We start from the raw sequence: 21,402 nt of genomic DNA on the forward strand, positions 1-21,402 counted from the left end.
ATCCTCACAATGTACCCAACGGTCTTTGCTTAATTGGAAGAAGTTCAGGGGAGAACAGTCAAGACAGAGTCATTGGCAGCGTATTCCTGGAAGTAGAACGCGTCACCTTCTTAACTTAATTGGATAATTCATTTTAAATTGGGTGTGCAATCACGACAGGAAAATGTTCGTGTTAATAATACATATCGGGGACCGCCTGCCTGTGCCAAGAAGCCTGGCCCTGGCAGAGTTCTTTAATTCCCCAAAATAAATTTTACAAAGATAAAACGATGTATTGTCTGTCAGAGTGGAGCAGGAACAAAAGTCCAGCAAGCATTTGCATCCTGGAACTTTCTAGAACACTCTTGTTGGTTGTGAAATTCCACAGAAGCCCCATGTATCCTGGGCTGTGTTCAGGAGTGTTTTGTACATCCAAGTTGTGCCCCCCTGTGCCCAGCCCTGGATCTGAGTGTTAAGGGTCTGGTGTTTCTGTTGGGTATTTTTTTTTCCCTTCCTGTCACATCAAGCTGCTCAGATGGTTTGAAGTACCACAGATGGTAACTACACTTTGCTTGGGGGCCGAGGGGAAAACTAGGGACTTTCTGGAAGCTTTTGGTCCTGGAAGCTGCCTAGAGACCGGCGCGGCGGGGTGGGGCGGGGCGGGGCGGGGAATGAGCTGGTTGCCTCAGGAAGGTCTTCCAGCCTGGTCACACTGCCCCAGGCGTGAGCAGCCGGCCGAGGGGGCTGGGCTGTAGGGGGGCACCGCACGTCGGTGGGGGGTGCTGTCTGTTCTGCACATGCTTCCAAGCTAGCTTCGTGGTGGCACTCAGCGCCCCCCCAAATAGGGCCGTTGCTAGGAAACACCCGGAGTCTTGAGGACCTTCAACACTGTGTTGACGGGGCTGCTGTGGACCGTGTTCAGCTGCCAGTGCTCCCCGGCAGCCTGGCCAGATCCACTTACGTCAGGCAGTTGCCCAAGCCCACACTGGTTTGCCGGCGAGAGTGTTCCTGCTTCTGGGCGGCTTCTCGCTGCAGGAAAATTCAGTGGTTGTGTAGACACGCTGACAGAACCCTTAACGTTCCCATCATACCGCCCACCACCCACCCACCAGCCCAGCTGCTCCTCTGGGCAGGCCTCCTCCCCACCTCCTGCCTGTGCTCTGACAACAGTTTACCCCGGCTCCTACCCCCTGTTTGTGACATAAGGAGCGGAAGCTCGCTTGTGTGGAGGATTTGTCTTAAGCCAGCCCTGTGTTAGATGTTTTTACATTTATTGACTCATTTTCTAACATGTGAAAGGCCTATCGTCACAGTTGGCAACGGGCCCATTTTAGTGGTGGGATACTGAGTCTCGGAGAGGTTAAGTAAGAGACTCAAGACAGAGCAGCTGGTAAAGCAGCAGAACCTTCCGTCTAGGAGGCTTGACCCCCCCGTTCATGCTGAGGATTGTGAGGCTGGAGGATCGCACAGCTACAGAGCCACGGGCCCAAACTTGAATCCCACATTCCTAATATCGCTGGTTATTACCCCGGGGTAGGCAGAGAAAGGAGACCAACCCCTGTTTGTTCAAAATGACAGTGGAAGAACTGCTGGCTGAGTTCTCGGAGCCAGCCGAAAATGTGAGGTTTGGCAGCCCCGGACCCTCCCCCCACCCGCTTCCCACATGTCCAGTGACGCTTCCTAAAGAAGCCAGAGCAGGGCAGAGCACCCCCCCGCCTGTGCACCTGCCCAGCATCCTACAGCCTCTTGGAAAGACTCCAAACTCCCTCACCATCTGGCCCCAGCCAGACTGCCTGTCCCGCACCACCCCAGCCTGCCACCCCGTCATGGCACCTACTCCGACCTCATCCTTCCCCGGGCTCTCCCTCCGCTTTTCCTGCCTGGCCCACTATAGCTCATCCTCGGATGCCTCTCTGCTTCTCCTCCACCCGATGCCTGCACTTGGCGTTGTCTTCTCCGCTGTGTTCCCCCGCCCTTGTGCCTGCCTCGCTGATCGGGTGCTGGTCTTCCTTACCATTCCTCGTGTCTGTGCATCGCCTGGCACGCAGTGGGTGCCAAAGGAACGTAGGACGGACACGGGATGGACAAGCCTGAAGCAAACCTGATTCTCTGTAGCGCAGAAGGAAGTCCGTCATCTTGGAATGTCAGCACTGCCAAGGACCTAAGAAACCTGCCCTGCTTGCCTGCCCGCCCTCCAGTAAGTGAGGAGGAGGTGAATCTGAAAATCCGTGGCAAAGGCAGGGTGAGAACACGCTCCCAGACCACCTGTGGCTCCCGGCCCCAGCGCTGGAGGTGGCTGCTCAAAGTCATTGTTGGCAACTCCCTGCCCCGCAGGGCAAACGGGAAAGCATGTGCTGGGGGAACGGTTTTACATTTGGTTTTATTAACACTCCAGAGGCCTTTAATAAAAATACCCTTGAGTGTTGAAAGAGAGCCAGCAGGGAGACAAGACTCTCAGTTCCAGGGGAAGCAGCCACAAGCCCGGAGGGGATGGAAAAATGCTCTGAATGTCCACTTGCAGGTTGGGCATCCGGCCAGGCTCCTCTTGTTCACAGGCCCCCAGGATAGCACAGTAACTCGGGCGGCGAGGGTGAGGAGCCCTCCAATGTCAGGCTGGCCGAATTTGGAGAGACGGTTCACACGGCAGTTTAGCGGTGCCAGAGAATAAAGAAATCTCAACCCAAACCACAAAGAAACCTCCGCCAGGAGTCCGCCAATTCGAAGACAGAGTTGGAGCCCTTTATTGGCAGCACATTATTCTTAGAAGTTGGAAGGCGGATGTGTGTGTGTGCATGTGCTAGTGTGTGTGCTCCAAGCTCAAGCTTTAGACAGAGGACAGCCCTGGCGTCATCTGTCTCGGTGCCTTCGGTAGCCTGGCCGTGTACAGGCAGGCCAAGCTCTCAGGAAGGGCCATGCCTCCCTGCCCTGCTGGACAGAGCCTTTAAGAAGGGAGGGTGGTTATGTTTTGGTGGCTCAAAACAATAGAAATTTATTCTCTCAACATCCCAGAAGCCGGAAGTCCAGAATCAAGGTGTCAGCTGGGACAAGCTCCCTTTGAAGGCTCTAGGGGAGAATCCTTCCTTGCCTTTTCCAGCTTCCAGTAGCCCCGGCAGCCCTCGGCGTTTCTCGGCTGTGACTGTGTGGCTTCAGCCTCTGTGTCTGTCCCTCTCCTTCTTCTGTGCCTTCTTCCCTGTGTGTCTCCCTGTGCCTTTCCTCTTGTTGTAAGGACTCTACGTGTTGAATTTAGTGCCCACTCTCTCCCCGATGATTCCAGCCCAATGTCCTTAACCGAGGACATTTGCAAAGATGTTGTTTCTAAATAAAGTCACATTGTGAGGTGCTGCGTGGAAATGAATTTGGGGGAGGCACTGTTCAACTCACTAGGGAAAGGAAAGACTGCCCCAGGGAGAGGCAGCTTAAGTTGGTGGGTCGGAGTCCTCACACAGCTGTTCCTTAGGATGGCAGGTGTGAGGTGAGCCTGCCCACGACAGATTCGCAGCGGAGCTCCGTATGGCCCTCCAACTGCTCTGTGTGCCTTTGGGTTCAGATGGCAGTGAGTAAGAGGGGCCAGATGCAAGCAGCCGTCAGATGCTTCAGGGACAGAGGCCGGATTCACTTCCTTTTCTGTTCCTCAGGGCCTACCAAGGAGCCTTCCATATGAAAGCGTCTGAAATGTTGTTGAAAGAATGCTTGCTTGTTAGAGAGGAGGAACTTTGAGCCTGACTCCTACAGTGAGTACTTGTTCTAACTGTGGAGAGAGGACAGTCAGGTTTTGTGTCAGGAAAGAGTGAGTCAGCCAGTGGTCTGGATGGGAACCCAAAATGAGGAGCTGAAGGAAGGGTGTTGGCTGGGAACTGGTGGCCCCAGAGACACGTCTCCGCTACCAGTTTGTGAACTAAGCTTGGCGCCTCACATCCCTCATCTGTAAAATGGGTATCAGCATGTTGTAAGGATTATGTGAGATTGTGCGTAAGCCTTCAGTAAACTATAAAGTGAGGTGCCCAAATAGGGAATTCAGATTATTTGAGGGGCGCCTGGCTGGCTCAGTCGGTAGAATGTGCCACTCTTGATTTTAGGATTGTAAGTTCAAGCCCCATGTTGAGTGTAGAGATGACTTAAAAATAAAATCTTAAAGAAAAAAAGAATTTAGGTTATTTGAAGGCAGAATCCGATGAAAAGACACTGCGATACAATGGGGATGCTATACAATTAGATCATTGCTTGCTAAGCAGAATTGCACTGGATGAGAGGTCCTGTGTTGAGGACCTCTGAGTGGGGCACTGATATATATTGATTTTTTAGAAAAAAATCAATACCCTGTGCAGTATTTTTGTTCTGCCTTTAGAGGTGAGCAAATGGAGGCCGACGGAAGTTCAATACCTTTCCCAAGGTCAGAGGAAGTAGAGAAACTGGGATTTGCAGCCAGGACCGTTCCCCCAGTGCTGGTTCCTTAACATCTGGCCCACCCGGGCTCAGGCCTGTGGACGCTCAGAGGTGCTGGTCCGTGCTCCCCATGCTTACGTGTGAGCACTTCTGCTGCTTAGTGGGGGCCACGACCAGGCTGTGGGTGTGGATGCCAGCTTCCTGCTCTTCTTCGGTCAACCGTATCTCTTGGCTGTCACCCGCTTTGAGGTGGGCTTCTGAGGTCCGGTCTGCTGCAGTGGAGCCGCCGGGTCCCTGGTGCCTCTCGCAGAGTGACCTGTCAGAGCAGGCCCCTCCTCTCCTCTGTGGGTGGGCAGAGGCAGTTGTATTTCCAGCTAAGGAATAGACTTTAGCGAAAGCTGGCCTTCCTCACGAGGAGCCAGAAATGACCTTTCCTGAGTAAGGACCTTGCTTCCTTAGCAAAGCTGGTTTTCCCAGGCTCTCTGCAGGTACCCCCCACCCCGTTACTCTGGAATGCAGAGCCCTAGGGTCCCAGCCTGCTGACTTGAGCAGCAGCCTCTGAGCCAACAGTGGCTGCTTTCTGGGGGAGGGCGTGGCAGGGACAGGATTGGTTTAAGCTTCATCTCCACTCTTTGCAAAGCTGCTGGTCTTGGGCTGGTAAGTGTTTCTTTCAGAGCCTGCTTCATTCTTGAAAAGAAAAACAAAGGGCTTGATTTGACAACTAGTGCATATGAAACATATGTTATTTAATGTGAAAATGCAGAGAAGCAAAAAGAAATATTACAAGTCACTGGCAATCCTACCACTGTTAAGTTTTATTACACATCTTTTCAGATTTTTTTCTTTTCTTTTATATAGTTATTTCGTTAAAATAATGGAAGCATCCCATGCGTGCTGCTTTTTTCACTTAATGTACGTTTATTTTTATTTTTTTGAGTTTACTTATCTATTTTGAGAGAGAGACAATGTGAGTGAGGGAGGGGCAGAAAGAGAGGGAGAGAGAGGATCCCAAGCAAGTTCTGTGCTGTCAGCGTAGAGCCCGATGCAGGGCTCGAACTCACCAAACCTTGAGATCACGACCTGAGCCAAAACCAAGAGTCTGACGTTTAACCAACTGAGCTACCCAGGCGCCCCTTCACTTACTGTACATTTATTTAAAGGCATAGGAAATGTTCACAATGCACTGTCGTCTTCAATAGCCATGTGGGGAGCACCTGGGTGGTTCAGTCAGTTAAGTGTCCAACTTCAGCTCAGGTCATGGTCTCACGACTTGTGAGTTCAAGCCCCATGTCGGGCTCTGTGCTGACAGCTCCGAGCCTGGTCCCTGCTTCAGATTCTGTGTGTGTGTGTGTGTGTGTGTGTGTGTGTGTGTGTGTGTATCAAATATAAACAAACATTAAAAAAATTCTTAAAGTAAAATAGCCACATGGTATTCCACTGTAGAGCCCTCCCAGTATTTAAGCCACTCCTGTGGGACAGGAAGTTGGGTATAACCTCCCTTCCCATCAATAGCCTTGACTTCTTCATCTTTAAAATGGGATCCCAGTGCTAGGCTGTGGCTGTGCGAGTATGGCATGTGGTAGGCTCTCGTAAATGCTTGCTTCTTGCCTTTGCTCTTTCTGGCCCCGGGTTCCTTTCATGTAGGGTATTCTACCATGGTGAGATGAATGTCCTCAAAATAAATCCATCCTGCTTCCCCTGCCCAGGAATCTTGGTGACAGGCGTGCAGGGCCAGCAGCCCGCACTGCCCTCCCCTGGGACCCAGCCCCAGCAGACACCGCAGAGCGGGGCTGCTCCCTCCTGTCTGGGCAGTGCGTTTCCTGCTCTGAGAGGCAATGGAGAACAGCGGAGATCGGCTGCAGTGTCTGGTTAGTGTCTGTACCACTTGCCGGGCTAGACGGGCTGCCTCTCTTCCTCCTGAGCGGGACACTTGGATTCCACATCTGCTGCCCTGAGGGCCAGCCCCCTCCACCCCACCCCTGAATTCATTGGGAGTGTGTGAGGTTTTTTTCACAGTGCATGTTGAGTGCTGGCCAGGCTAGGTATGATCTGCTGTAAGCCTTGTGTCTATTTTTTGTCTGAACCCAACTAAATAAAACATCGTGTTTCCTCTGTTGGTTGAGATATATAAACCAGATGTAATTCTGTCTTCCATATGACCCAGCTCAGTACCCAGAACTGTGGCTAAAGTAAGGGGAATACACGCAGCCTTCTATAGGTTTAATTTTGATGATTTGTCACTGGGGTGGATAGAGAGTGGATTTTATGTTTTGTTTTGCTTTCGCTTAAATGGGAATGTAAAAATAATAATACTAAGAGCTACTGTGTATTGTGGGCTTATCGTGTGTGGCTATATCAGGTGTTCTGCTATAAGCTTTAAATGGATTATTTCATTCAATTTCATGAGGCAGGTGGTAGATCAGTCCCCATTTTATAGATGGGGAAACTGAGACACGTGGCTGGTAAGAGACAGGAGCAGTAGTTGAATTCAGACAGTGACTCTAGAGCCACTCCTTATGATCCCATTATAATCCCTTATAATCCCTTTGTGACACAGTCAAGTGGGTGTGTGCAGAAGGATCCATCACTCTGTCTTCTCAGCCCTGTTGCTGCTGCTGTTGGATTAGGAGAAGGTTGGGCTGTTAGGAAGAATCTCCTGCATGGCCTTTCCTGCTGTGTTAGTGAGCCGCTGACATTTTCCAGTTTTGAGAACAAGACAGGTGAATTGCAGAATCAGAGGGTAGGAGTCCTGCCGTTCCTGGAAGCCCTCAAATGGTAGAAAATCAAGGGAGCTGTAGCCATACCTGTGGAGAACCCGTAACTAGTCTGGCTCCTCCTTGGTCCAGGAACAGCAGTGGGGAGAGCAGGGGAGCACTGGGATAAGAAGTCTGAACACCAGAAAGCCTGATGCATGACCTTAGATCACAACTGGGGTGCCAGGGCAGAGCCAATGCATGAAGCACATATGTGCCGAGTCCATGGATAAGTGCAATTAAAGTGTATTAAACTCTCTTAGGGGGCGTGGGGTTGTAGTGTTTCGCATATGGCCCTCGGTGTCTGGGAGTTTTCCGTTTGAAAATGCTAGCAAGAAAGCACATGTAGTTATACATGTGGGACACATTCACATGCAGCCTGAACCAGCCTGGGGATTAGCCACAGAAAATTGCATCTCTCATGGGGTGAAGCCTCTGGTTTCCTGCCCGGGTCAGTTCTCTTTACAGTGAGAGTCATTCATTCAACAAACACGTAGTTAACTTAATATTATCCTTAATAACATCAACATTCAGAGGCTAAATTGAATTCCTCAAGCATCTCTTCATTACCTAGCACTGCCTACCATTTTTTTAAAAAGGTCACAATACTGAATAGATGCGTTTCTAGTTTATCCGCTCTATGGCATTATTTACACAGGCTCTTTCTTTCTCTTCAGTGGGAGGAGAAAGCAGAGTTGAGTATGTGTGTACATGTTTAAACCACACTTACGGACACCTCTATTTTTATCAGTAAGCCTGGACCCTGTCAGGGCAACAGACAGCACCGGGGGAAATGGAAATTTGACTTGCTCTCTGTGTTTTCCATCCTGTTAGCATGAAATAACTAAGGGAGACTCACTGGCCCCTCAGTTGCCAGAGGTGGCTGGTGGGTCAGGAAGGATTCCTTTGCACAGGATGGCCAGCCACAGTCCTACCCCCAACAGGCTGCTTGCCCTTAGGCTCCTGCAATCTCAGAACACCAACTGGGGAGTGGCAATGGTGGGAGCAGCTTCCCACTGTCCCCTGGAGCTCCCACTTAGCGTGCGTCAGGTGGACGTTCTTTTCCCCTCCTCAAGTCCGTCTCTTCCTGGCTGCCTGTGATCTCACACAGAATGCGGGGTCAAGAGTCCACCCTGGTTGTGAATATATACTTAATGGGAAATGACCAACAGGGAGGCCGATCTCACATGTGTAAAGGGCAGCAGATGTGTGCAACTGTTGGTCTAAAACCATGTTGGAGAAAGTCACTTAGCTCAACTGGACACAGACAGCATTGGTCAGGTTACCAGGCAACTATAAGCAACACATACTTGCGGGTCTGGGAGGAAGGGGTGAAAAAAAAACGGACTTTCTGTAAATACTGTCATCACTTTTCATAATAAGAGCCTGTCCCCAAGTGCTCCTCTGTCCTGAGTAGTCTCAGCCTGAGTCTTATGTCACCTTCCATTGTGGCCAAGCACTCTGGAATCAGACTGCCCGCCTACTAGCTTGTGACCGGAGGTAATGTATACTCTCTGAGCCTCAGTTTGCCCATCTCTAAGATGGGGATCATAATAGTTCTAGTCACTCGGAGGATTACATGAATTCACAGCGGTCAGATTCTTAGTACGCAGCCTGACAGATGATATGTGCTCACCAACTACTACCTATTATTCCCCTATACTATGATTGTTCTCAGCAAACTTCTCCTGGGGCAAACTCTTGAAAGGAAATCTCCCTTCGGAGACCACAGAGAGATCTCCGAACATACATGCCACTGATGCGCTCCCAGGGTCTGTCCTGGAAGTTAAGGGGCTGTGACGTCAGCTTCCAGGCACATACCTCCTCCGAGTCTACCTACTACCTAGGTCTCAGGCCATGGGCATCCTGGTTGGGGGGCTTTCCTTACCAGCTCCCCTCCTGAGCAGATTTTCCTGTGATGTGTTAGGCTCTCAAACAGTGGGGCTACACAGTGCCTCTGACCTCCCTCCTGCACCCTCCACACACCTTCTTGCCCAACCTCATTTCCAGAGGTTCTAGATTATCTAGGTAGCCAGATCGACTCCATCTTTTTTCTTTTTCTTTTCTTTTTTTTTTTTTTAATTTTTTTTAACATTTATTTATTTTTGAGACAGATAGAGACAGAGCATGAGCAGGTGAGGGTCAGAGAGAGAGGGAGACACAGAATCTGAAACAGGCTCCAGGCTCTGAGCTGTCAGCCCAGAGCCCGATGCGGGGCTCGAACTCACGGACCGTGAGATCATGACCTGGGCCGAAGTTGGACGCCCAACCGACTGAGCCACCCAGGCGCCCCTTTTCTTTTTTTTTTTAAAGTCTATTTATTTATTTTGAGAGAGAGCGCGAGCAGGCGAGTGGCAGGGAGAGGGAGAGAGAGAATCCCAAGCAAGTTCCACAGTCAGCACAGAGCCCGATGTGGGGCTCGAACTCATAAACCATGAGATCATGACCTGAACTGAAATCGAGAGTCGGATGCTTAACCGACTAAGTCACCCAGGCGCCCCATCCATCTTTTCTGATGGAATAGACCAACAAGCCCCTCCCTGGTTCTTTCTTCCTCCTTTTGGTCAGCTCCTTAAATCATCTCCATCCCTATCACTATAACCTTTTCCTAAAAAGCTCTGGTGGTGTCCTGGCAGTTCTCCCCACAGAGGCAGCAGCTACTGAAGGGCCCTTTTTCTGTGGTTGAGTTCAGTAACCTTTGCGGAGGCTCCTTTTTTATATTCAGAGTAGGGTCAAGGCAGTCACCATCCAGCCATAGAAGGCTCCCACCGTCTGCCATTTAAACATGTAAGTGGTTTGGATGGACCTTGAGGGCATTATGTTAAATGAAATAAGAAAAAGATGAATACCGTATAATCACTTACATGTGGAATCTAAAAGAGCAGAAGTCTTAGAGAATAGAGTGGCGGTTACCAGGGGCTGAGGGGAGTAGAAATGGGGAAGTGTTGGTCAAAGGGCAAAAACTTCTAGCCATAAATGAATAAGTTCTGGAGATCTAAGTTATAGATGGTGACTATAGTTAACAATACCCTACTGTATACTTGTAAGTTGCTAAGAGAGTAGATCTTAAGTGTTATCACCACCATCACCACAAAATGGTAATTATGTGAGGTGATAGGTGTGTTAACCATCCTTATTGTGGTAAACATTTTGCAATGTGTACGTGCATCAAATCTTCATATTGTATGTCTTAAACTTCACAATGTTATATGTGAATTATATCTCAGTAAAGCTGGACAGAGAAGATCTCTCGTGTTCTGTTTTAAAGAAACAGTTTCATTGAAGTATAATTCACATACCATCCAATTGACCCATTGAAGGTGTACACGAAATGGTTTTGAGTATATTGATTGTGTATCCAAAAGCACAATAAACTTTAGGACATTTTCACTACCCCTCCCAAACCCTTACTTTTTAGTGTCACCCCGCAATTCTTCTACATCCCCCTCCCAAATCCTAGGAAATGACTAGTCTACTTTTTGTCTCTATAGGTTTGTCTCTTGTGGACATTTTATAGAAATAGAATCTATCACATATGTGGCCTTTGGGGCTGGCTTCTTTCACTCGGCATAATGCATTCAAGGTGCATCCACAGTGACGTCCATACTTCATGCCTGATTGTGGCTGGATAATCTGTTGTAGGAATATTCCACATCTTGGTTATCCATTTGTCAGTTGACGGTCATGTGAGTTGTTCCTTATGTTCTTTGGAACACATCAAAGCCCCACTCTTTGAGACTGCCTTTCAGTTCCCAACCATTTAATCAGGAGGCGAGGCCTTTTTGTTATTTTTATCACAGCCCCAAATTACTCCTTGGTTTCCTTACGACTATAATCCCTGCTCAGATGTTATGTTTTGAATACCCATAATAAAATTAAAGGTTTTAAAGAGAAAGTTTACAAGACGTGCCTGAAGAAACTATTCAGACGATACAGTTTCTCTTTTCTTCTATGTAATTATTTAGGCTCTAATAATTCAGGCAGTTCAGAGGGATGTTCAGACTGGCTGAGGACAAAGAAAGTTTTCCAACCCTAGGGAGAAAAATGTTCGTGAAAACCAAAAATACTTTAGCAGCGGTAGACACCAGGCGAGCATGCTTTCTGTTCGCTGAGAGCCCACTCTGAGTCAGGTGGCTCCAGTGACACCCTTATTTAACCCTGTCCTACTGGGAGCAGATTTCTCCTAGGTGCTGGAGCGCCGCTGAGATAATGCCAAGCAGGCCCAGGTGGGACTTGCAAGTTTTGCAAATTTCTCTGAAGGTTTGTGACTTTTTCAGCTTTGCTAGTGTTGAGTGTGCAAATGAGATCAGATGGGGGTATAAGTGGCATTCCGTGAGTTAAATCGCGGTCCCCAGCGCCAGGATGCCAGGCACTAGAATTGTTCAGCTTTGAATCTGACGTGCCCAGGGGTGGGAGCCTCCTGTATGTTGGTGCTGAGCAAAGATTCACCAAGATTTGCGTTACTGGGATTTCCGGTGCTGAATGGGGACATTGTGTGTCCCTCCCTTAGATACCTGCCCTGAGGGATTCCTGCTCAAAAATCTCAGTGGCATAGTAAATATGCCCTCCCGTCCTGACTGCTAGATCAATTCACTTCTGGGATTTGATGATCTGTCTAAGGAGGAAAACTGCAAATCAGAATGCTGTGATGTAACAAGAGGGAAGGCAAGAACATAATTACAAACCCAACAATGATTGCAAAAGGAACATCAGCATTTAATTAAATTTTGTCTCTATGGTATATTTGGAAGTTGCTAAGAGAGTAGGTCCTAAAAGCCCTCATCACAAGAAAAAAATTTTTAATTTTTTAAAATGTTTGTTTGTTTTTGAGAGAAAGAGAGCATGAGTGAAAGAGGGGCACAGAGAGAGAGAGAGAGAGAGAGAGAGAGAGAGAGAGAGAAAGAGAAGGAGACACAATCTGAAGCAGGGACCAGGCTCTGAGCTGTCAGCACAAAGCCCAACATGGGGCTCAAACCCACAAACTGTGAGATCATGACCTAAGCCGAAGTCAGGTGTTTAACTGACTGAGCCACCCAGGCACCCCAGAAAAAAAAAAATTTAAACTGTCTGGTAATGTTAATTAGACTTATGGTGGTGGTCCTTTAACAATATATGCAAATGTCAAGTCATTACTGGTACATCTGAAACTAACAATATTACATGTCAATTACATCTCCATTTTGAAAATTTCACCTCTGGGAGCATCTGGATGGCTCAGTCAGTTAAGCGTCCACCTCTTGATTTTGGCTCAGGTCATGATCTCAAGGTTCATGAGATCGAGCCCCACGTCGTTGTACTGAGTGTGGAGGCCTGCTTGGTGTTCTCTCTCCCTCTCTCTCTGCCCCTCCCCTGCTCATGCTGTCTCTCTCTCTCTCTTTCTCTCTCAAAATGAATAAAACTTAAAAAAAAAATGAAAATTTTACCTCTACTAAGGGATTCTTTGCTTCTCTCCACTCAAATTATTGTGGAAATGTGAAAAAGCTTAGGCTTCAGAATGAGTAGATCTTGGTGGTTCTTGGGCAGATGAGTCCCCATCTCTGAGCTTGCGTCATAAGATGACACGTTCCACCCTGCAGGAGGGTGAGTGTGAAAGCAGATAAGAGCTTGTGTGCAACACCCAGTACACGGTAGGTGCTCACTAGGAGCTACTACTTCTAAAGTACTTCTCCCCAAAATTATATATATATATATATATATATATATATATATATATATATATATTTTTTTTTTTTTCCCCTCACTCATGCCGAAGTTTTAGGAGGAACAGTTTGTAAGGAACCACTCTGAATCTTTTTCCCACAGGATGGCGCTGCTGACTCTTTGTGCTTGAGGGAAGACCATCTTTGTCTCCTGGAGCACCTTGGACCCCACAGACATTTGATAGATATTTGCTGATGTTCCAATTTAATAAACCTCAAGAACGGTGTAAAGCCTTTCATATGAGGTCCCTTCTCCCAAAGGGATGTGAAAACTTTTGCAGTGATTATTGGTTTTCATTTACATCTTAATGTGTGAGGGCTGGAGCCATAAACTGAAGAACCGGAAGTAGATACTAGCAACTGGAAATTCTGTGGGAGTGATGTAAATATCAAAGTAGACACTTTGTTTTTCCTCCAGCGGCTTTCTTGGCAGAAAATTAAAAAGGAAAAAATGGCTACACGATTTAAGAAAACATTGTGGTGTTTGGTGATAATAGCTTACATCTCTGTAATGCTTTCCAGCTTGCAGAATGCTTTCCTATTATTATTTCATTGAATTCTCGTAAGTGAATTACCTCCCAGAGGTGGGTAAGACAATACTGCATCACGGTTGAGGAAATGCTGCTTCTACCACTTACCTACCGTGTGGTTTATGTGGGTTATTTAAGCACTGCAAGCTTATTTCCTGAAGTTTTAAAACGAGAGTTTAATAATTTAGTTTTTAGTTACTCATACCTTCCTTTTAGGATCGCTGTACAGGTTATATGAGACGATGCGTGGACACTGCCAGCCCCCTAGTAAGTGCTTAATAAATGGTGACTTATGACATTAGGTGTGATAGTCCTTACTTCACAGATGAGGAAACTAAAAATTTAGACGGTCAGTTTGCTAAAGATCACACCATTAGTAGTCAGAACAGGAAGCAAATCGCGAATCCAGTTCTGCTGCCTCCAACTTGAGTCCTCTTTCCACTACACCTTAGCCAAGAAGCGTGAATCAGGAGGAATATTATAGTGCTTCTGCCGGCAAAACTCCCCGTGACCACGCACGTCGTACTCCGTATCTCTGGTGCATTGATCTTTTCAATGTCTCCTTTTGTATTCACAGAACATCATCAAAAAGGTGATTGGGCAGAAGTTTGTGTACAAGTTTGTCTCTTTCCCGGAGATACTGAAAATGGACCCTCACGCGGTGGAGATCAGCCGGGAGAGCCTTTTGCTGCAGGACAGCGACTGCAAGGTGCCTCCCGAGGGCCGCGAGGCACACAGACACGGCTTGTCAGCCCTCAAAAGCGCAAGCCGCAACGAATACATCCACTCAGGCCTGTACTCGTCCTTCACCATTAATTCCCTGCAGAACCCACCAGAATCCTTCAAGGCAATCAAGACAGAGAAGCTGGAGGAGCAGCCAGAAGACAGCCCTCCCGTGGAAGAAGTCAGGACTGTCATCAGGTTTGTGACCAATAAAACCGACAAGCACACCAGCAGGCCCGTGGTGCCCCTGCCCTCCACCTCTGAGGCCTTCCTGGCCTCGTCCGCCTCAGCCAAGGTCTCCTCTTTAATGTTGCCAAATGCCGCCAGCATTTCGTCCGCTTCACCCTCCTCGTCTCGGTCCCCGTCCCTGTCCCCCAGCTCGCCCCTCCCTTCTGAACACAGAAGCCTCTTCCTGGAGGCCGCCTGCCATGACTCCGATTCCCTAGAGCCCTTGAACCTGTCATCGGGCTCCAAGACCAGGTCTCCATCTCTTCCCCCAAAGGCCAAAAAACCCAAAGGCTTGGAAATCTCTGCGCCCCCGCTGGTGCTCTCTGGCACTGACATCGGCTCCATCGCCCTCAACAGCCCAGCTCTCCCCTCGGGATCCCTCACCCCAGCCTTCTTCACCGCACAGGTAAGAGCCGTCCCTGTCATCCGGGCTGCACGCAGACTCAGTGGCAGAGCAGAACGGAAGAAAGAGCAACCAAAGCAACTTCCTTCTGCCCTTCGAAAGATCACCTTAGGGCCCGTAGACCAAAGTCACGGTGTAGATGGGAAGGGAAGTTACTCTTCCATCCCCAGACCAAGGTGTTCAAAGAGAAAAGGTTTGGGATATCGACTGCAGTGTGACGCTCGATTGGTTTCTTGCTGTAAGTGGCTGAAAGTGATCATAATATGGAGCATGTGCCCTGGCCGTCAAAGGAGATCCAAACAGTCATTTCCTAGGGAAAGTTAAGCAGGCCGAGTGACGTTTCAGAAGGCATTTGGGCTTTGTGAAATTTGTATGACAGAGTCCTCTCTCGGGGCACCTGACGAAGTAACTGTTTGTTTTCCGTTAATGAGAAGATAGATTTAACCGATACTGCCACTGCAGTCATCAGGGTGGATGTGCCTTGTCCTGTATTCTCTGACAAGAAATGTAAGGGCCACACCCAGTGGTGAGAAAGAGATTCTTCAATAAAAGCAGTGCTCCTCTGAGAAAACCCAGTTTCACGGGTCCACATCACGAGGGGGAGGAAAGCAAACTTGTGGAGTAAGAAAGTCTTCCGTGTTATTAACTCCCGCGAGAAGGCAGCCTTTTCCGCTAAGGTGCTGGTTGTTTTGTTTTGTGTTTTGTTTTGTTTTGTTTTTTAAGTAATCTCTACGCCTGACGTAGAGCTCGAACTCACGACCTTGAGACCAAGAGTCACATGCTTTACCAACTGAGCCAGCCGGGCGCCCCCGGACTTTTCCTTTAAATATGATACACAGATGCCCTTTCTTGTCCAGCTGGCGGTTGTAGGGCAAAGGCAGAGCAGGTGCCGGTAAACCCCATCTCTGCTTCCTCTGGAAAGCGGGGCACACTTTGGTGGCCGAGGTTAGACATATTGGCTTTGGGGTCACAGACCGGATTCCGTTCCTGGCTACGCTGCTTGGTGGCAGTGTGACGGTGGGCGCTCGCTCCCTGAGCCTGTTTGCACATCTGTGAAATGGGTTGTTGTGCGGATCGAACGGGATAATGGGCACGCTAAGAGAGCTAGCTACAGCTGGCAGGTATGATCCTGGAACTCGGAGGCAGGTGGGAGCGCCATCTCTGGCCTCTGCACTCGTGGCCGTAGACGTCCTTGCTGTAACCATCACGGGGGGAGGCGGCGCCATGGATTTTCATGTCTGCCGGCTACTGTTCTAAACGCTTGCCATGCACCACTTCAGTTCTTCTGCATGGCAGGCCCGTGAAGTAGATGCCGTTAGGTCCCGTTTTTCCAGCTGAGGTAAATGAGGCACGTGAAGTCAAGTAACTCATCCAAGGTCACAGTAACAGGTGGGAGAAGCAAACGTGAACCCTGTCAGTCTGCTCCAGAATCCATCCTCTTCGGTAAAATGTTCTTGGCATGCCCACTAGGAAAACACCCAGTTGTCCCTGACCATAACAGTCTGTGGAGTCTGCCAAAGCCACTGAAAGCCACTCTTGGCCATTTTCCTCTCCATGGCTTCTCCCAAATTGATTGTGGCACCGGGATTTTGTGTCTGCTCAAGCTTGTGAGCCGGTCAGAATGAGCATGCTGCCCTTGTGCGGAGGGAGGGCGAAGGGCTCAGCTATGGTCAGAATGAGCACGTGTGCTTTCAGTCAGGCGTCTTCTAATCAAACACAACCGTCCAGGGGCCGAGAACTGCTGAGTAAAATGGCTCAGAAACCGGTTCCTGGAGTAGCTCCAAGAAGTAACTGCCAGGGTGGACAATCTGAGGATGATCTCCCCTGGCCTCCTTTGTGTTTACAACTGTAAGGTTTAGAGAGGTCTTGAGCAAGGCCAAGGGCAACTCTGATTTCCGTATCTGCTTTCTCCGTGAGCCTGTGTCACCGTCTCTGAACAGATGCCAGTCCCGTAGCTGTCTCAGGAACGCAGCTCAGGCTAGCCCTGTGGTTTTGGACTGGACACGGTGGGTCTAGGGTGGCTCTGCTCAGTGGGACTGAGGACGGATGGTATGGCTGGGCTGAGGGGAGGAGGAACCTTGATATGAGAAGGGATAGAGCGTGGACATGAACAAGTGAAGGCTAAACTCGGGACTGGGAGACACGACCCACTAGAACAGCCTAAAACCAGGGAGGGGAAACCAGAGGAAAGCCAGATGCTTTCATAAACCACTTGTGCCTTGGGCAGATGAGAGTGAGTGGTCCTCAGCCAAGCGGCGAGGGTAGGATGTTGATTGTGAGTTGGTGTCAGGAAGCCCAAGAAATGGGATCGGGGCTTCCAAAGGGAGAGAGGCCAAGGGCAGGGTCTGGCCTGGGGCTGAGAGTGCCTCTGGACCAAGCCGAGGGGTCAGGGGGTGGCCACTGGGTAGTGCTCTGAATGGATTCAGAGGAGTTAAGGGTTGCCTTTGGGGGATGGTGGAATCTCAGGACTTGAATTCCCTCACCTTCCAGCAGCGTCAGTTCTGCACCCAGTGCAGCCAACGGTGGCTGACAGGGAGGAAGAAACCGGAGGGAGGCCCGAGCAAGGGCAGGACTCGGGTCAGGTGTTCATCCAAGTCGTTTCTCCGAGATCGGACGGGACGGTCACACCTGTCTCGGCTTGACAGTCCTCCAGGTGTTTAGGGCAGGCTTGGAGTCAGTGTAGGATTTGGATTCTCAGAGATTCCCTCCCCCAGGAACTGCTTTGGGTGCCTCAGAAACTAACCCTGGAGCCACGGTTCTCCCTCAGTGCACAGTCAGAGGCAAGGTCAGCTCTCTCAGCGACTGGCCTCATCCCGAGGGGTGAGCCCATTTCCCCGAAATCCTCCCAGGGGGTGGGAGTGAAAACCTTCCCTTTGCTTCCAGGTCAACTCCAGGGGTTTCCTCGCCTGAAGGAGACTTGGGCCTTTGCCCCCACGGGCAGCAGTGATGTCTCATTCCTGCAGCTCATTGGTTTCCCTCCTACCTTCGCACTTTCTATCACAGAAATTACTTTCCTCTGTGGGCTGTGATGTGTGCAGCGACACCTTTGTACGTTAACATTGTTACCAGTGGGAACCTCCTATCAACCTTTCTTTACCCTTGTCTTTAAAGAAGAAATGAAAGGTGTGCTGTAATAACTTGATACCCTGAAAACGAAATTCCCAAGAATTTAGTTTATTTATCCCAAGAACCGTTTATTTATTTTTTACTCATCCCAAGAATAATTCCCAGTTACTTTCAGCCAGAAATATGGCAGGAGGAATGGTAGGATTAAGAGCATCTTGGCACGAGCAGGGTCATGTGGTTACAGTTCCCTCCGGGGATCATCTTCAACCACCTACCTTGCACAGGCCCAAATTCAGATTTGAAACACCTAGGGTATGACGCGCATGAAAAAATGTGTATTATGCCCCAAACCATAGCCTCCGTGCCCTTCCGAACTACGTGTGGCGCATCCGCTGGGACCCGTACTGCCCAGTCGTGGTTACTCTTGGGGACCAAGATTATGAATATAGACGGACGTGATGATCACCCAAACACCCCTGAAGGGTGGATATGAGGAACTGAGGACAGAGCGTACAAAAGCCAGCTGCGTACCCAGCAGTGATGTAGTTGGAGCTCAGCCACTGAGGTCACACTGGACGGTTGGTAGAAGAGCAAGGATGTTCTCTCTCATGGCATGAACTACAGAAGTTGAGATGAGGGAGGAGCCAAGATGTGAAACCCTCTTGGTTCCTAGCCAGGCGCCATAGAGACCGGAAGAGTGCCAGCTGGCTGGTTCCGTGCGTCCTCTGCACCGTGGTATTGTCTGTCACTCTTCCTTCCGTTTGTCTCTTCTGTTCGGTGTCTCCCTCCTCACCTGTTCTCAATGTGCAGTTAGTTCAGAACCGGAGGCTGCCCCGTTGCTTTTCCCTTCATTTATGCCAAGGCCTCTGTTAATCTCACGTGTGATGTTTAAGATGCTGAACTCAGATATGCGCGGGCATCGGGGCATGAACTCCTCGTCAGAGTCTGAGCATGCACGCCCCAGGCTGTTTTATTAGCAGCGGCCTTGATTGGCATTAATTGAGTGGAGAAAACCTGCAGAGGACTGAAATGTGAAAACCTCCTTTCTTCACGTGCTGGTGGAGGTAACAGCTTTGGGCCAAAATCATGAGGTGGGAATTTGTGGAGTAAAATGGATGTGTCTGATGAGGAGCACTGAGGATATATTCCCTCGTGTCCCATCTCTGGACTGGTTTCTCATCCTACTGTCTCCTTTGCCATTATCACAAAAGCAAAAACGATTTTCCCCTTCATCCCACTGTCCACAACACTTTTCCAGCTTAGCCTAAAGCTTTCTCTATACTGACCCTATAGGGGACAGGTGGTCCTTCTAGAAGCTCTCGGCAGTGGAAGATGTTGCTGGTAGAGTTTTGCGTGACTTGGCACTCCAGCTGAAGGTTCTTCCTTCCCTGGGCTCTGGGCTGCCCAGGATAAACAAATTGTGATAATGCCCTCCCTCTCTCCACCTCCGGGCCTGTCTCATCTCCCTCCTTTGCCTTCTTGGTTCCACTGCCTCCTCCCAATTCTGCTCTTAACTCCTTTCCCCCTCCTGCCACTTGCTACATCTCCTGTAGACTCGCATGGAGTTCTGTTGGAACTCTCATGGAACCCTTTCATTAAGATCAGCACATTGAGTGCTACACAGACTTTTGTGTGATTTAACTTCCCTCTTAAAGTCTTTAAAATCGTTGTTTTTACTTGAATTTGGGCAACTCCAGGAGTCTGCCAGAAATAGTTGACATTTATTTGAGGATTTGTTTTTAACCCCAGAATGGCATTGTCATGGAGACTAAGATTTGTGATGTTTGTAGACTAAGACTAAGTCATGGAGACTGAGAGACTAAGATTTGTGATGTTTGTTGGTACAACAGAATGTTAAGCGGACATCCTGATCTCCTCTCCTTTATTTTCTAGAGCCCCCAAGACTTACCAGTATCTCATATTCCCAAGTCAAATAATCCACATATACTTGTTGTTGAGTGGCTCATGCACATCCTATTTGGTCAGTAATGAACAGTTACTATGTTAATTAATTCATCTAGGAGATAACTGTTCAACACCTACTCTTTGCTAGTGATTGAGGTATACAGAGGTGAACGAGGTAGACCGTTCCTGCTCTCATAAGCTTGCTGTCCATTAGGTAAAGAATATGGGGTAATATAACTTAGGGTGATGTGAAATTATAGGGGACGCTGAAAACTGGATGAGGAATTCAGACTCGTTTTGGTAAGAAATTAACAGCTTGCTGGGATTTTTAAAGAGAAACAAATTCCCTTTAGAATCTATCAACAAATAATTATTGAGCATTATTTGCGAATCCCTGAAAGGATACCAGGAGTATGTACAGTGCCTATTTTTATGACCTTAGGACCTAGCCAAAACAAGGCACGCACGCGCACACACACACACACACACACACACAGCATGTGGTAAGGGTCAAATACACAGTGCAGAGAAGCACCATAGGAACAGAAGAGGGGAAAGATCATTCAGTCCAATTCAACATATAGGAAGTGAGCACCTATTACATGTAAGATGCAGTGCTTGGAGCTGGGGATACAAACATGAATTAGTCCCTGATCATTAGGAGCTCATAACTTGCCTTAAATTCTTTGATACACTATCCCAGATCAGTACAGAAGAAATATTAAGAAGGTATTAATTTTTCTGGGGATGGGGAAGGGTGTTGACAGGGCTTCCTGGAAGGCATGAGCACACTTGGGCAGGGTAGCGACCATCTGGCACATAAGGTGAGGGGGGCATTGTAGGCAGAGGAACAGCTTGAACCAAGCCATAAAGATATGAAACAGCTTAGTGAATGAGGGGCAGTACAGTGGTTCAGTAGGGAGTGGGGACAAATTGCAAAGGTGAAGCCCGTGGTTGGGAGATGGGGCATGAGTGACATAGTTGTGTTTTAGAACTCATCTTGATGACGTGGATTGGGGAGGGGTGAAGCCGGAACCAGTTAGGATACTATTATATTCCAGATGAAAGACAAGGGCGATCTAAGGCTGTGACAGTTGGGTGGGGCCAAAGGGGACAGATGTGAGAGAGACATAGGGAATGCCATCCACAGGTGTGAAGGTGTTAGGGGAGCGCCAGAAGTTGAGTATGAGGAGCATAGGATAGGAATAAGCTTGCGGTGAAAGGTTACATGTCCATTTTGGGCCATCAAGAGTGTGAGGAACCTGTATGACATAGAACATCCAGTTCCAGCTGGAGCTAAGGAGTTTGGGACTGAAGATAAAGTTAGGGAGTCACCAACATGTAAGGGGTGCCTAAAATCATGGAAACAGGGTACCCCAGGGAAATAAGGTCTGGGTGGTCAGGGAAGGTTCTGGAACAAGTGCTAAAGGACTGGTAGGCTGGAATTCTATAGTGTTCAGGACACATGAAGCAAAGTAGGAGGGTTCATATAAGGAAATTAGGGAGCATATGAAACCAGGTCATGGGGCAACCTAGAATTGTGGCTAATGAATTTTTTCCCCCTGAAACAATGAATTTCAAAGGAAGATAGTATGTTAGGGTGACTGATTTGGTAGCGGTGCTCAGAATAGATTGGAAGAGGGGCACCTGGGTGGCTCAGCTGGTTAAGTGTCCCACTCTTGGTTTTGGCTCAGGTCATGATCTCACGGTTTGGGAGTTGGAGCCCTACATCG

General features: G+C 48.7%; 1 protein-coding gene across 4 annotated transcripts in view; it reads left to right on the forward strand.

Annotated features, from left to right (window-relative positions):
• The window catches only part of ELK3 (ETS transcription factor ELK3), a 68,985-nt gene that overhangs the window by 34,893 nt on the left and 12,690 nt on the right, over positions 1-21,402 (forward strand). For 2 of the 4 annotated variants that reach the window (XM_049626113.1, XM_049626115.1), the window contains exons 3-4: positions 13,922-14,265; positions 14,570-14,701. In XM_049626113.1, coding sequence (XP_049482070.1) covers positions 13,922-14,265; positions 14,570-14,701 — 476 coding nt within the window. Of the gene's footprint in view, positions 1-13,921; positions 14,702-21,402 lie in introns of all 4 variants that reach the window. The other 2 variants (XM_049626112.1, XM_049626111.1) reach the window with 1 other exon arrangement.

The sequence above is a fragment of the Panthera uncia genome, chromosome B4 (assembly GCF_023721935.1).
Source record: "Panthera uncia isolate 11264 chromosome B4, Puncia_PCG_1.0, whole genome shotgun sequence".
Classification (NCBI taxonomy): domain Eukaryota; kingdom Metazoa; phylum Chordata; class Mammalia; order Carnivora; family Felidae; genus Panthera; species Panthera uncia.